A 12,952-nucleotide genomic window follows, 5' to 3' on the forward strand; every position below is an offset into this window, starting at 1 on the left:
ACTATTGTCATTATAATACATTCCTAACAAGCATAATTCAGTTTTTAGAACTATACATATTGCCAATGGAACCAACTCAACAGTGCAGCTGCAATTTATTCAGCAATAAAACAAAATATTGAATTTGTTGAAAGATATCAAATGCACTGATGAAGCATTGTATGGGATTTTAGCCAGAACTGCCCATTACTATGTAATTGAGAAGGATCCTCATTCTATAAATCATACAAGGAAATGATGATGTGGCTACAGTGAAGACGCAGTAATATAATAACCTGCATATTGTCCCATGCACTTTTTTCTTTTTCTTCTTGTAAATGTATGACTTAATCCCACTACCCCTGCTCTCTATTGCTTGGTACCTTTTATTCCTCTGGGGTGCAATGCCACTTCAAACAGCTCTTTTGCCTGTAGTTGCATCACCTATATTCTTATCAAAATCACCATTTTAAAAAAGTGTTTCTACTATTGAAAACGCTTTGTATTTATTTTACATCAACTGCTTTAATCGCAACAGCTGATGGGGAAAAATTATGTACATCTCATTCTTAGACTATCTGGGAAGAAAAGCCTGTGTTAAGGGGAGCATTTTTATCATTTATTGCATTTACTATATTTCCTTTTTTGTAATTTTGACGAATGCTGTAAGAGTGATAATGCTGGATTTTACTGTGATAGAAACCTTGCTTGAATCATGCTGGTGCTATAATCGAACCAAAAACTGAGGGCAGGTTTATATGTCAACGTGATTTTTCACACTAGCTATGAGTTAACCCCAGCGGGGTCACGTTACGTTACATGGTGAAACCAAGGCTGAGCATATGTGAAACCAAGGCTGAGCATATGTATAAGGGTATGTAAGCATGGATGAATATGTATAAGGTTTTGTGAGCATGAGTCTCTTATGTATAAGGTTGTGTGTATAAGTGTGTGTATAGGAGCATGGCGTGAGAGGATTGTGTGTTAGAATGAGTGTGTACGTGTGTAAATGTGTAAGTGTGCTTACATATTTGTGCCAGAGTGTATGTAGGAGGGGGGCATGCTGGGGGCAAAGAGGGCACAGGCAGGCTGTTTGGGGGCTGGGATGGCAGTGATAAGCTGCTTGGGGTAAAGATGATATAGGCAGGCTGTTTGGGGGCTAGGATGGCTCTGATATGCTGCTTGGGGCAAAGGTGGCCCTGTGAGACATGCTGCATGTTGAAGCTGGGGGGCCCCGGAGTAATTTACACACAGGGGCCCTATGGTTTCTAGTTACGCCCCTGAATAATAATAATAATAAAATAGCACTACCTTTCAACATATTGTGCTGCCCAAGGCTCAAAGTTCATGAGAACAGACACCATGCAAAATAATAAATGACATTACATAAATATATCATTTGTATAGAATATGTACGGACATATATGTATATTTTGTATAACTAAGACACAGCAACATTGAATCTTCAATACTTGCATATATTCGTCTGTATTTTCAAGCAATAAAGAACGCCAAAGTCAGCTCAAGGGCAAGACCTTCCGGCAGTGTAGATATTAGTGCACCTGTCATCAATACCTATTTACATATATATATTTCAGTATGGCAGTGACAAATTAACTCTTTAACACCAACAAATGACTGTAGCATAAACAAGAAGCTACTACGCTGCTCCAATTTTACATCACATGCCACTGAAGTAGGAGTAATGTAGACTTATTTATTACTCCAGTCACTTCTTTAGTGACGGCGTCTTACCTAATCACATATATTGACATTTTTATCCCAATATCTGGAAAAATCATCATTGTTATTTTCTAGAACATTGAAGTTTATTGCCCCTGACAGTCCATTAAAGTACGTTGAGAGTATATTAATACGCATTCTTACCCAATCTGGAGCTACCCTCTTTTACCATGGTTTGATAATTCCTGCCACTGATTGGCTGCTTGAAGCAGCCAGTCAGTGACAGAGAAGTGCTCTCATTGAAATCAATGGGTTCTCTTTTCACACATTCTGCACCCCGCCCCCCCGTGTATTTTCACAAGGGGTGCAATAGAAACCTAAAGGGACTGCTCTTCTTCCATATTTATAGCGTGTCCCATCAAAGTGTAGCTTTTCCCTAAAAAAAGTATATATTTGTAAAAAAAAACAAACACAGTAACAGTTTTTTAATAAAAGTTTGCGATATCACATGATCTTTCAAACTGGTTTTATTAGCAAAGCTCATAACTCGCATTATAGTTAGAAACCCTGACTACCAGATCCATGAGGAGACGAAATAAAAAGCCTGGCCTTTTATAACGATTAGTTATTGTGTTATACCGATGAACATAAGCGTTTGCAGAGGTTAGACGACCGTCACTACGGTGCTCCACTAAAACCCTCCTCAGTGTAACCGTTTCTCGACATCTGATCATTTATGGCCCTCCTCGCTTGCAGTGTTTCTGCTTGTGACGGGATGTACCAAATGTATACTATCAATAGGGAAGGCACACAACTGTGTGATTATTGTGCAGCTCGCCGTATAATGGCTGTGACAAAGCCTGTGTCACAGCACTTCCTTCTCTTACCCCGTGCTGTGCTGCAGACAAAGCCAGACACGTGCCTATTAAGGGTGAATAGTACAGGCTGAGAGGGACTCCCCTCCTCCCTGGATGGAAGGCTCCAGTGTAGAAGAGACGTACAGAACAGCCGGTGCCTGCACCTTGTGACAGCTCTCGCAGGGTGCTGAAGGGATACAGGCGAAGTGTTTGGACAGGCTCTGCTATTCTCCCCTAAAGTGTGACTGGGGACCCCGCCGTTGCTCCCCTCTGCCTAGTAAGCAGCTCCCTCCTTCCCATGCTAATCCCCTGCTGGCACTGATTGTGCCCCTTTGTCTCAGGTGCTGCAGGGTTGACCCCCCTGGGAGGAGTTCGGGCAGGGGTCACACGGTGTGCCATGCACTGATCCCCCTCCTCCTGCTGCCGGCCTGTACCTCCTTCCCAACGATCCCAGGGACATAAATGATAGAGGATACCATGACTTTGCTGTCTCTCCTGGGTAGGATCATGCGCTACTTCTTACTCAGACCGGAGACCCTGTTCCTGCTGTGCATCAGCCTGGCCCTGTGGAGTTATTTCTTCCACACCGACGAGGTGAAGACGATCGTGAAGTCCAGCCGGGACGCCGTGCAGATGGTTAAGGGGAAGGTGGCTGAGATCATGCAGAACGACCGGCTCGGGGGGCTCGATGTGCTGGAGGCTGAGTTCTCCAAGACATGGGAGTTCAAGAGTAACAATGTAGCCGTCTACTCCATCCAAGGCAGGAGAGACCACATGGAGGACCGCTTCGAGATCATCACAGACCTGGTCAACAAGAGTCACCCGTCTATCTTTGGCATCTTCGATGGGCATGGAGGAGAAGTATGTATCTATACATTGACCTGCTGTACCGTGGGAGGGTAGTGGGAGGCAAGGTTGGCACTGCATACATGGGTCATGGATCTGTGCAGATGGATGAGCTATGCGAGGACTTATATATGTATGTATATGTGTGTGTGTATGTGTGTATGTATGTATATGTGTGTGTGTGTTATAAAGAAGGTCTCAGATGCTCACTCTTGTAAATAGTGTCATTGAAGAGAATAGCACTGAAGACCGATGTGTGAACACACCAATCATTTGCTCACCCTTTTTATTGTGTATGTTGCATTTGGAAGAGATGCAGATGAGGTGAACAGATGTTACCACATTGATTACCAGAAATGTGTACCAGAAATGTAAAACATTTCAACTACTTCTTACTCTGTAACAATTCCTAGTGGGTTACATGGATGTGGGGTCTGTGGGGTATCACTGGAAGTATCATAGAGGTCAATCAAGCAATGATGGAATTACTCCTCATGCATGTGTTTACATACACACCACATTGTGCATATCTTGTATGTATATGTGTGTAAATCTACACACACACATAAAACTCACAGGACTTGTACATGTAAACTTGTAAACTGAATTTTTATTTTTGAAAAAAAAAAACTTTTTTTGTTATTTTCTTAATCAGTCTGTTATATATACAGAAATAATATAACCAAAAATTATTACAAAGGTTAAAATGGTGTTTTATTGTAATACGTGAAATTATATTTAACTGTTTTGACTACATCTAACCAGATTAGCAGAATTAACCATTCTCTTCCCAAACTCACCCTTCACTACTTCCTCTGTGTCACCTTCCTTGGTTCTCCTGATGATTATCCTGTCAATGTCCCTCTGCCCTTCACCACAACCCCCACCTCATTCACGCTAAAAATCCATTACATTATACATTCCACAAAAAGTGTTCTGAAGAAATCCATTTTCTTATATATCAATACGTTTTGAATGCCTGGGTGCTTCATTGGTGTGGGGGTTGGTATTCTACTCCTTGACTAAGAGTGGTCACTTTTGGCAGTCAAATGTCCTTAAACCAAACAGCTCTAATTTGTATTAGTCTGAGTTCTCCTAAGTCATTTAGGCTCTAGTTTAGTTTATTTATCGTTTTTAGTCATATTATTATGACTATTTAATCAACTTTCTTGACATCATAGAATCTTGATAGCCATCCATCGCTTCAAGCTTCTGCTTGTTTAACCCTTGATTGTTCAGCACTCCACTGTGTGCTGGTAGTCTAAGGGTATCACCGGTACCTTCTCATCATATTTCTGGGACTGACAAAAGCTTCCTTTGTGGTGTCTTGAGGGTAATTATTTCAGATCCATTGCAATTAACAGTGTGTTCACATGAGCAGATAAATCATACTGGCACGCAGTTTAGTTATTTCTTCGGCATTTACTTATGCATGGGAAACTCACAGCATTGTGAGACCTATGCTCCAGAAGCATTCTAATTTTCATGGATGTTATCTATTTGTTTATTAGGTGTCACCTTGACTATATAAGTGCAGCTTATTAGTTCTCCAAGGGATTCAAATTCACTTCTCTTGTTAGTAGAAGTGCATTTTGTCCTAAGTGCTTAAGCATTTTATTATTAACGTTTTTTACTATGCACTTGAGCACAAGGAGCATTTGTCTTTCATAACCAGGTATAAAGGTTCTCCGTAGGTGAACAAGTGTGAACATATCTTTTGGAGCCCTTTATTGCATGCAGACGCAAGGTAGAATTTAGTAAGCGATGATGAAATAGAGAGAGAACCTGCACTGGTAGTCTGAAGAGCTAACCAAGGGAGATAATTCTCCTCTATCACCCTTTAGTAAATCTTTCTCGTAGCATCATTTCTGTTAACAGCATTCGCTTTCAGTGCTGGATTCACTTCTGGGTTTATCTCAGATATGATGGTTCCACCTCAAGTCTAAAATGTTTTGTCTCAAATATTTTCGAAACTGCCGAGCAGTTCTTAAAAGCATATGGACAGATACTATGTTCTTCAATGTAAATACATCCTTGTGTTGTAAACGCACCCTTTTCTATGAAATGAGGAAAATAACTATGAAATCATTAAAAGTCGGTATACAATCTTTTTATTAAAAATTTTTATGAAAAGGGAGTCTAAGGGAGCTGTCACAACGCATCACATCTCTTGCAAATCTTTGCATTGTTTATAAGCTATTGTACCATAATAATAGACCTGTCATGGGATCTCAGTATCCAGGTCATGGAAACCAACTGTGTACAAGCAGAAAATGTCTAATTTTAGTAGAGAGTCCTGGGATCTCAGTAGAGGACATGTCACTGGATAGAAAAAGGCATAAAAATGCTGGGCACTCGCCTGTCTGAGGGTATAAATATCTCGGATCATGGGATCATCCGGAATGAAAACATATCTTGAAAGCAAAGACCCTTGGCTTGCTTCTGTCAACTGCGTTTTCTGTAACGTGTAACAGCTCAATAATGTTCATTAAGAAAGGGATTTTATTTGCAGACAATGAAAGATGTAAATAATAGGAAGAGGATATGGCTTTGGCTTCCATAGTTGAAGACTAAGGGACAAACGGCACTGTACCGAAAGGGTTATAGATACAAGAGAAAGTCGCCCAGTGGAATTGCTAGATTCCTTGGAATGTACAAAGAGCTATCTCACGGATTAAGAAGTCTAAGACTTTGAAATAGAAAATGTAGTCAGTTGATTCTTATCTGCTGTCATAATCAACGCTTCTTCATCTTTGCAGGATAAAACCAATGACATGTTTTCAAAGGTGGTTGTTGTTTTCTCTGTAGGGTTGTCCCCCGGCTTTGTATCCTACAGGTAGCCGGCATCGATTTAAAATAGGCTTGATGTTTGCCCAACGGTGTTATTTTTATGTTCTCGGAAAGGTTAGCAGCCCTAAGTATCCAAAGCATTGACGAACAATGGTCGATATATTTTGAAGAAACCATAGCAACACCCCTTGAGCTGAGTGCCCGGTTTTGAACTTATGTTCTTTCTGCCTCTTTTCTAGTACTCTACCATATTTGTGTTAAAATATATATATATATATATATATATATATATATATATATATATATATATATATATATATATATATGAAAAGGTCTTAACATCTAATCCAGTTTTCAATCCTTAAAGCTGCAGTGTACTTTATACCCACCCATTTGTTTTTGTTGAATTGAGATAAAGGCGCGCCATCATTTTGACAATTCCAGTGTTATGTCTATCCATTCTCATATCATATCCATGCAGGGTAGACATATTTTTTGTTTGACGTTTTTGTTCCTTTTATAGAGATATAATAAGTCATTACAGAAGTTTGTACCTTCACCCCTTTAGTTCAGGCTAGAATGCCATTGGTATGGATGGCTGCTTGTATGGTTCGGTTTTGTGCCCCGCTATTAAAGCCGAATGCATTGCAACTGCCTTCCTTCAATGTCTAAGCTTGCACGTTGTTACTGCCAGGCAGCAGCCACCAATAAAGTGAAAAAGTGGCATTTCTGAGAGACACAACGCACATCAAGGCGTGTTTGTGTCCCTTATCCCTAAAATATAACTTTTTGAAGTCAACCTGAGACACTCTACTTATTTCTGGAAATCTTTTTCCAAGGTGGATAGGTGATGTCAGAAACCATTGTGATGACCGAACTACATCTGCCCACACTACCATTTGTAGCTGGCATTGGCCCATGTACCTTCTTGTTTTTTTCTTTTCTACATTTTGTGCCTGGGTTTCCTATCAATGTAATGATCTAGAAGTTTAAAGTAGAAACACTTCTCACTTTAACAAGCCACTTTAGGTTGTTGGGAAATAAAATAACCACTGTTCCAGAATGCTCTCATTTTATAAGCGCTCAGACTGATCCTCATCATTATGTTAGAAAAGGATCTTACAAGAGTCTACTTAAAATGCCGACCCGCGTCTGCGAAACATACGTCTAAAAACGCAGGGCTGAAAAAGGGAATTGAAAGCATTAGTATTTCAACAAATATGACTTCATTTGGCTTTAGCTTGGTAAATGTATGTTGATGGCCAATGTTACTCTTAAGACCCAGACAGTGGTACGCGGTAAGTTTCTGGAGTTTGGGTGAAGAAGGACAGAGGGAAAAATTCTTTATATTTGGCTTGCATAGATAAATGTTAACTGAAGCGAAAAGTTAAACATTGATTTTGTGGCGGAAGAAGTGCTTGGTATTTATTTTGGATCCTGTGTATTATTTCTGAAAATAAAAGCAAGCTCTTATGTCTTGTTTTTTTTTTTAGCTTCTAATATTCAGACCTGCTCTGGGAGCTTCTATATATACATACACAAATATGTATGGGATACTCGTGTGTATATATATATATATATATATATATTGTATATACAAATGTATATGGAATAATATATATACACACACCGGTATATTTGCATTTAGATATTCATGATTTGGATTAATAAATAGGTTAGAAGGCGCAAGACTTAATTCTCATAACTGCTGTAAATCATCTTTTTTTTTTTTTTGTATTTAATCGGCCTCTTGAAACAATGGCGAGAACGTAGTTTGTATTATCAAATGACCTCACATTCAGAACTGTTTATCAAGGAGAAAGCAGCAAAGCCCTTTATTGATTTATGTTTGTGCTGTTGTGCTGTGGCGTGACTGCTCTCGTTCAGCTGCTGCAAGACATCAGTCGGGTGCCTTCCTGGAAAACAGGAGGACACAGCTTTACAAACATCAGAGCTGAGGCCATAGCTATCGAAACACTGGGGAAATATCACTGTAATGTGAAGGAATTGGGTTTAGTCTTCTCTAGAGACATTCATTAGAGAGAAATAGCTCATATTCACTCCCCCCCCCAAAAAAAATCTCAAACTCATCGTATCACAATGCATTGCCATGTGTGTTATTGTCTCATTAATATCGGAGCTTTCTTCTGATCTGTTCATACCAGTGACCCCATATTCACATGATTTTTCTAATATTTCTCCATGTCACAAAGATTACATGTAACCCGGTAGAATGTTAAAGACTTGCTCACCTTCATAAGGTCACCATCATCACAGTAAATCTCAATCTTTTAAATAATGAAATCTGTTTAAGGGTATAGCTATTTAAGCTTGTATTGGGTGTATTTTGGAATTGATGAGCACTTGGAAAATAAGTCCCGCGTGCCTCTGCTGAAGGTGACTTGAAGGACAATTAATGTTTGATTATTTTTAGGTGAGTTGGGCCATTTATGTGCAGATTTTCATAGATTTTGATGGCAAATAAGAACCATTTGGCCCATCTACTTTGCGTGATGTAGAGACTCTGTCCTTGGTCATGTCTTAGATCCAGAATAGCCATATACCTATCCACATGCATGTCTATATTCCCACACTGGATTAGCCTCTACAACGTTTAGATACATTACATTATATTTATGTATACAGTGTCAGCAGATTCCGGAGCTCTATTACAATAGAAGGACAGTGAAATTAACAACATTAAAATTACAATTCTTACCCTTAAAAGCTTACAATCTATTTCTTGTTTGCATTGGTATGACGGCACTTCAATCCTGTTTTAAATATAGCATACTTGATGCAATTTAATATCCTTTACTCTTAGTATTAAAATCCTTTATGATCACAAAGTCTCTATATATATACAACAAGTGTACACGGCTGACTTAAAATTTTGAAATTAATAAACCACACTCTTCTATGATCTGCTTTTATACTAATCCGTGAAGAATTGGAATGTAGTTTCTTAAACCCTACAAAACATCTATGACTTTTTAACTTCTATTCTTTTATTTTCTGACACATGCTACTAGCTTCATTATCGTGAGGTCCAGTATCACACAGCAGTGCATTATGTTCTAACAGCGTTATGTTAGTAAAACATTCCGTATTTAATGCATAACTATGCTATAGGCATTATAGAGACGCATTCTAGGATAAAACACAGCATCTTCTGCTCTGGGTCATGAGAATCCCATTTGCAAAGATCATTTGATAATGTTACCACCTCGAGCGGAATCTGTCATAATCAAAGACTCATTTACTGTTTCTGCAGGGAGTGAAATATTCAATCTTAAAACTGTTTTGATGAAAAGATAAAAAAGTATAGCTTAATGAAATAGCATTTCGGCATCATTTTTATATCTTCATTTATTTTAATCTCAGAAGAAAGGCTCTTAGCATTATATTGAGTTGACTTCCTACCCGTACGGTACAATAACCGAAAGGTAGTTGCTTTTGATCGCCATAGAAATCATGCAATTACTTTATCTTTGTGCTTAGAGTGAAAAATAATGGGGTTCTTGTACGGACCATTTTAATACAAGAATACTGTTTCTGCTTTTGAAATTGCAGGGTGTTTTAAATTCTCAAATGAAAATTGCCATCGGTAAACGAGTGGAAACATAAAAAGATGGGGCATGATCCATGTAAAGGGTGGGATCATTATGTCGTCTAGAGAAAGAGTCTGAAGATGGAGAAGCTGTGCTTTGTATCAACATAAGTACAACAACTTCAGAATCTAGTATTTTGCATGAAAACTATAATACACTTGTTTCCTTCTAAAATAGTGGTTAGATCTAAAAACTCACTTGTTCGTCACATAGTTATTTGCAAAGCATTAAATCTCCATTCTGATTCAAGAGTCTGACACCTCTGCTAATGTGATTGGCAGTATATTCTGCTGCAGCGAAGTTCATTCAGTTCCCCATAACAATGAGCTATAGGCTTTTCCAAGCCTTTATATACACTCTATATGAGTGTGTAGAAACCGGTCCTAATTAGTAAACGTATGTGTTTCAGCTATACCTATTGCTAATAGGTGGATAAAGTTAAGCATAGGCACGGGATCACAGGGGTCATAGGATGCCACCAGGATGTGGCACAGGATCATATGGGTCATGTGATGCCACCTTTGCCACAAGTCAGTGATTTTTCTGCTCTGCAAGATCTGCCCCAGTCCACTGTAGGTGCTATCATTATGAAGTGGAATTTTCTGCTACAAAGCACACTCACAGAGTGGGGCTGCCAAAGGGAGTAGCGCATAAAAAATCACCTGTCCTGTGTAGCAGTTCCAAACTGCCTCTGGAAGCAACCTCAGCACAAGCACTGTGATTTGGGAACTTCATGGAATGGGTTTTCATAGCCAAGCAGCTGCACACAAGCACCATGAAAAATGCCAAGTGTCGGCTGGAGTGGTGTAAAGCACACCAGCACTGGACAAATCTAGGTGTGGCAGATGCCAGAAGAAAGCTACCTACAGTACAGCATAGTGGAGGGATAATGGTCTTGGGCTGTTTTTCAGGGTTTGGGTTAGGTCCAAGTGAAAGGTAATATTAATACTACATCATACAAAGACATTTTAGACAATCGTATGCTTCCAACATTGTGACACTAGTTTGAGGAAGGCCCTTTCCTGTTCCAGCGTTATGGTGCTCCCATGACCAAGGCAAGACCCATAAGGACATGATATGATGAGTTTGGTGAGGAGGAAGTCAAGTGGCCTGAACCCGTTGAACACCTTTGGTATGAATTGCAATACATGGCGAGCCAGGCCTTCTCATCCAACATCAGTGCCTGACCTCTTTTGACTGAATGGGCACAAATTCCCACTGACATACTCCAAAATCTTGTGGCATTCCCAAAAGAGTGGAGATTATAGTCCAGGATTAGCATTGGGATGTCCAACAAGCTCATATAGGTGTGATGATCAGACCTCCACATACTTTTGGTCCTATAGTGTGTGTGTGTGTGCGAGGGCTTGTTTTGTTCCATAGAATTATGTGTTACAACACCACATTCACGGTCACTTTCAAACGGTTGGCATCTTATCCAATAATATGTAACTTTTAAATATATGAACGTAACTATATCTTTGATACATATTATTTGCTGGAAAAGCAAAACAAAAATATTAATTTACACAGGTGTATCAAGACATCAAACGTAACATCAGCAAACATCACACTGCAAGCATCAATTTAATTTTTTTTTTATATATAGATATGAACGTGTGTGTCTATATATATATATTTATCCACAAATTATTGTAAGCAGTCACCACGTTTTTTATCAATAATAATAATATGTGTATGTATGTATGTGTGTATGTGTGTATATATATATATATATATATATATATATATATATATATATTTCCCATTAATACAGAACCTAATCAAGTAACTGAAACTATTTGCCCATCCAGCTTAAAGTAGTAAATTACCAATGGATGTGCTTGTACATACCTGCAGATACTACATCATAATCAGGCTTGACAGATAAGAAGGGTTAAGTTTAATAACTAACGAATCAAAATATAGTTAGAAAATACAAATTTCCACATGCATATCAACCCTTTGATATCGCTTGTGTACCCATTTTGAGGGTTACAACTTCCATCACTATCATTCTCACTAAGGGTGAACAGGGCTGCAGGGTTCAGTCTTTTAACTCTTTACATGCTGTCTCTTTTACTTTTTCTCTTTCCACGATGCATTAGCATGGAGTCTGGCAGGCATGTTAGGCTGCATGCTTTATCGATGAGTAGCTACTGAAAACAAGCAATCAGATATTATGCCTATGGATTCACCTGTAAACGCGAGGCTATTCTGTTTAATGGGAGTCTTGTGTGTACAAACCACAAGACTTCCGCTGCAGATAGGGGACCTGGCTTAGGATCATATTGGCGGCCCCGCTAGACTACAGAAAAAAGAAAGGACCTTACGGTGCCACCATGTATAAGATGCTTGTTGAGGTTTCTGGAGCCAAGTTACTAACCATGTATCACAAATGCGGTTGGTTCTGCAAGAGTTTAACAACAGAAAGTTCCGAGTAGATGTACATGTCTCCAGTTTGGCTTATCTAATTAGATGTTGTATTCCCCTCATAGGGACTTGCATTTTGCATAGAAAGTATCCAAAGTTTGTAACCATGTTACAAAAGGCAGTTACTTTTTTATTAAAATTTCATCATCGCTATAATTGCCGACATATAAATAAACACATATTATTAGAAAGAAGAGCCCTGCCAACTAACACGTTAGATTCCAGCAAAGTAATTATAAGGGATAAGTAAGTGTTGCGTTGGGGGCATGTGATTTGGACCTTGTAAAGACAGGGGTGATATCTATAGAGCATTTGGTCACAGTTTGTCCTGGTCAACAGTCTGGGTGACCACGAGTTGTGGACTGATTTGGATAGTGTCTCAATCTTAACAAATGTTCCAAGCAAATACTTTCCAGGACAATATAAAGTCTCAGAATAACATGTTATGGGTGGCATCCCGTGACAACATCTCACGAGCACAGGGATAATGTACTTGGATACCAAAGAGAGTGACACCAGATTACTCTTTCCACAGAAATATGACGCGCATGCAGTTGTGTTCTTGGGAATGTCGTGGCATTCAAGTTATTTTTGAAATTGAAAATTTTAAAAAATATGGCTAGGTAAATTATGTTTTTCTCCGCTTCTCCGGCCGTGATGGTCAGGGATTGCCACTGTGTGTCAAGGCGCTTGTGTCTGTCCCACAACAGAGTCTCTTAGTGTTCATACAGAAGATCCAGAAGCCATAGGACG

General features: G+C 39.1%; 2 protein-coding genes across 2 annotated transcripts in view; both read left to right on the forward strand.

Annotated features, from left to right (window-relative positions):
- Positions 1 to 12,952, forward strand: part of SPTSSB (serine palmitoyltransferase small subunit B) — a 221,912-nt gene that overhangs the window by 50,059 nt on the left and 158,901 nt on the right. The gene's annotated exons all lie outside the window — the stretch shown is intronic.
- PPM1L (protein phosphatase, Mg2+/Mn2+ dependent 1L) overlaps positions 2,474 to 12,952 on the forward strand; it is an 89,029-nt gene continuing 78,550 nt past the window's right edge. Inside the window, exon 1 of the mRNA XM_053459550.1 lies at positions 2,474 to 3,380. Within this exon, the coding sequence (XP_053315525.1) occupies positions 2,982 to 3,380 (399 nt within the window). The 5' untranslated portion in view covers positions 2,474 to 2,981. The remainder of the gene's footprint in view (positions 3,381 to 12,952) is intronic.

The sequence above is a fragment of the Spea bombifrons genome, chromosome 3, assembly GCF_027358695.1.
Source record: "Spea bombifrons isolate aSpeBom1 chromosome 3, aSpeBom1.2.pri, whole genome shotgun sequence".
NCBI lineage: Eukaryota > Metazoa > Chordata > Amphibia > Anura > Pelobatidae > Spea > Spea bombifrons.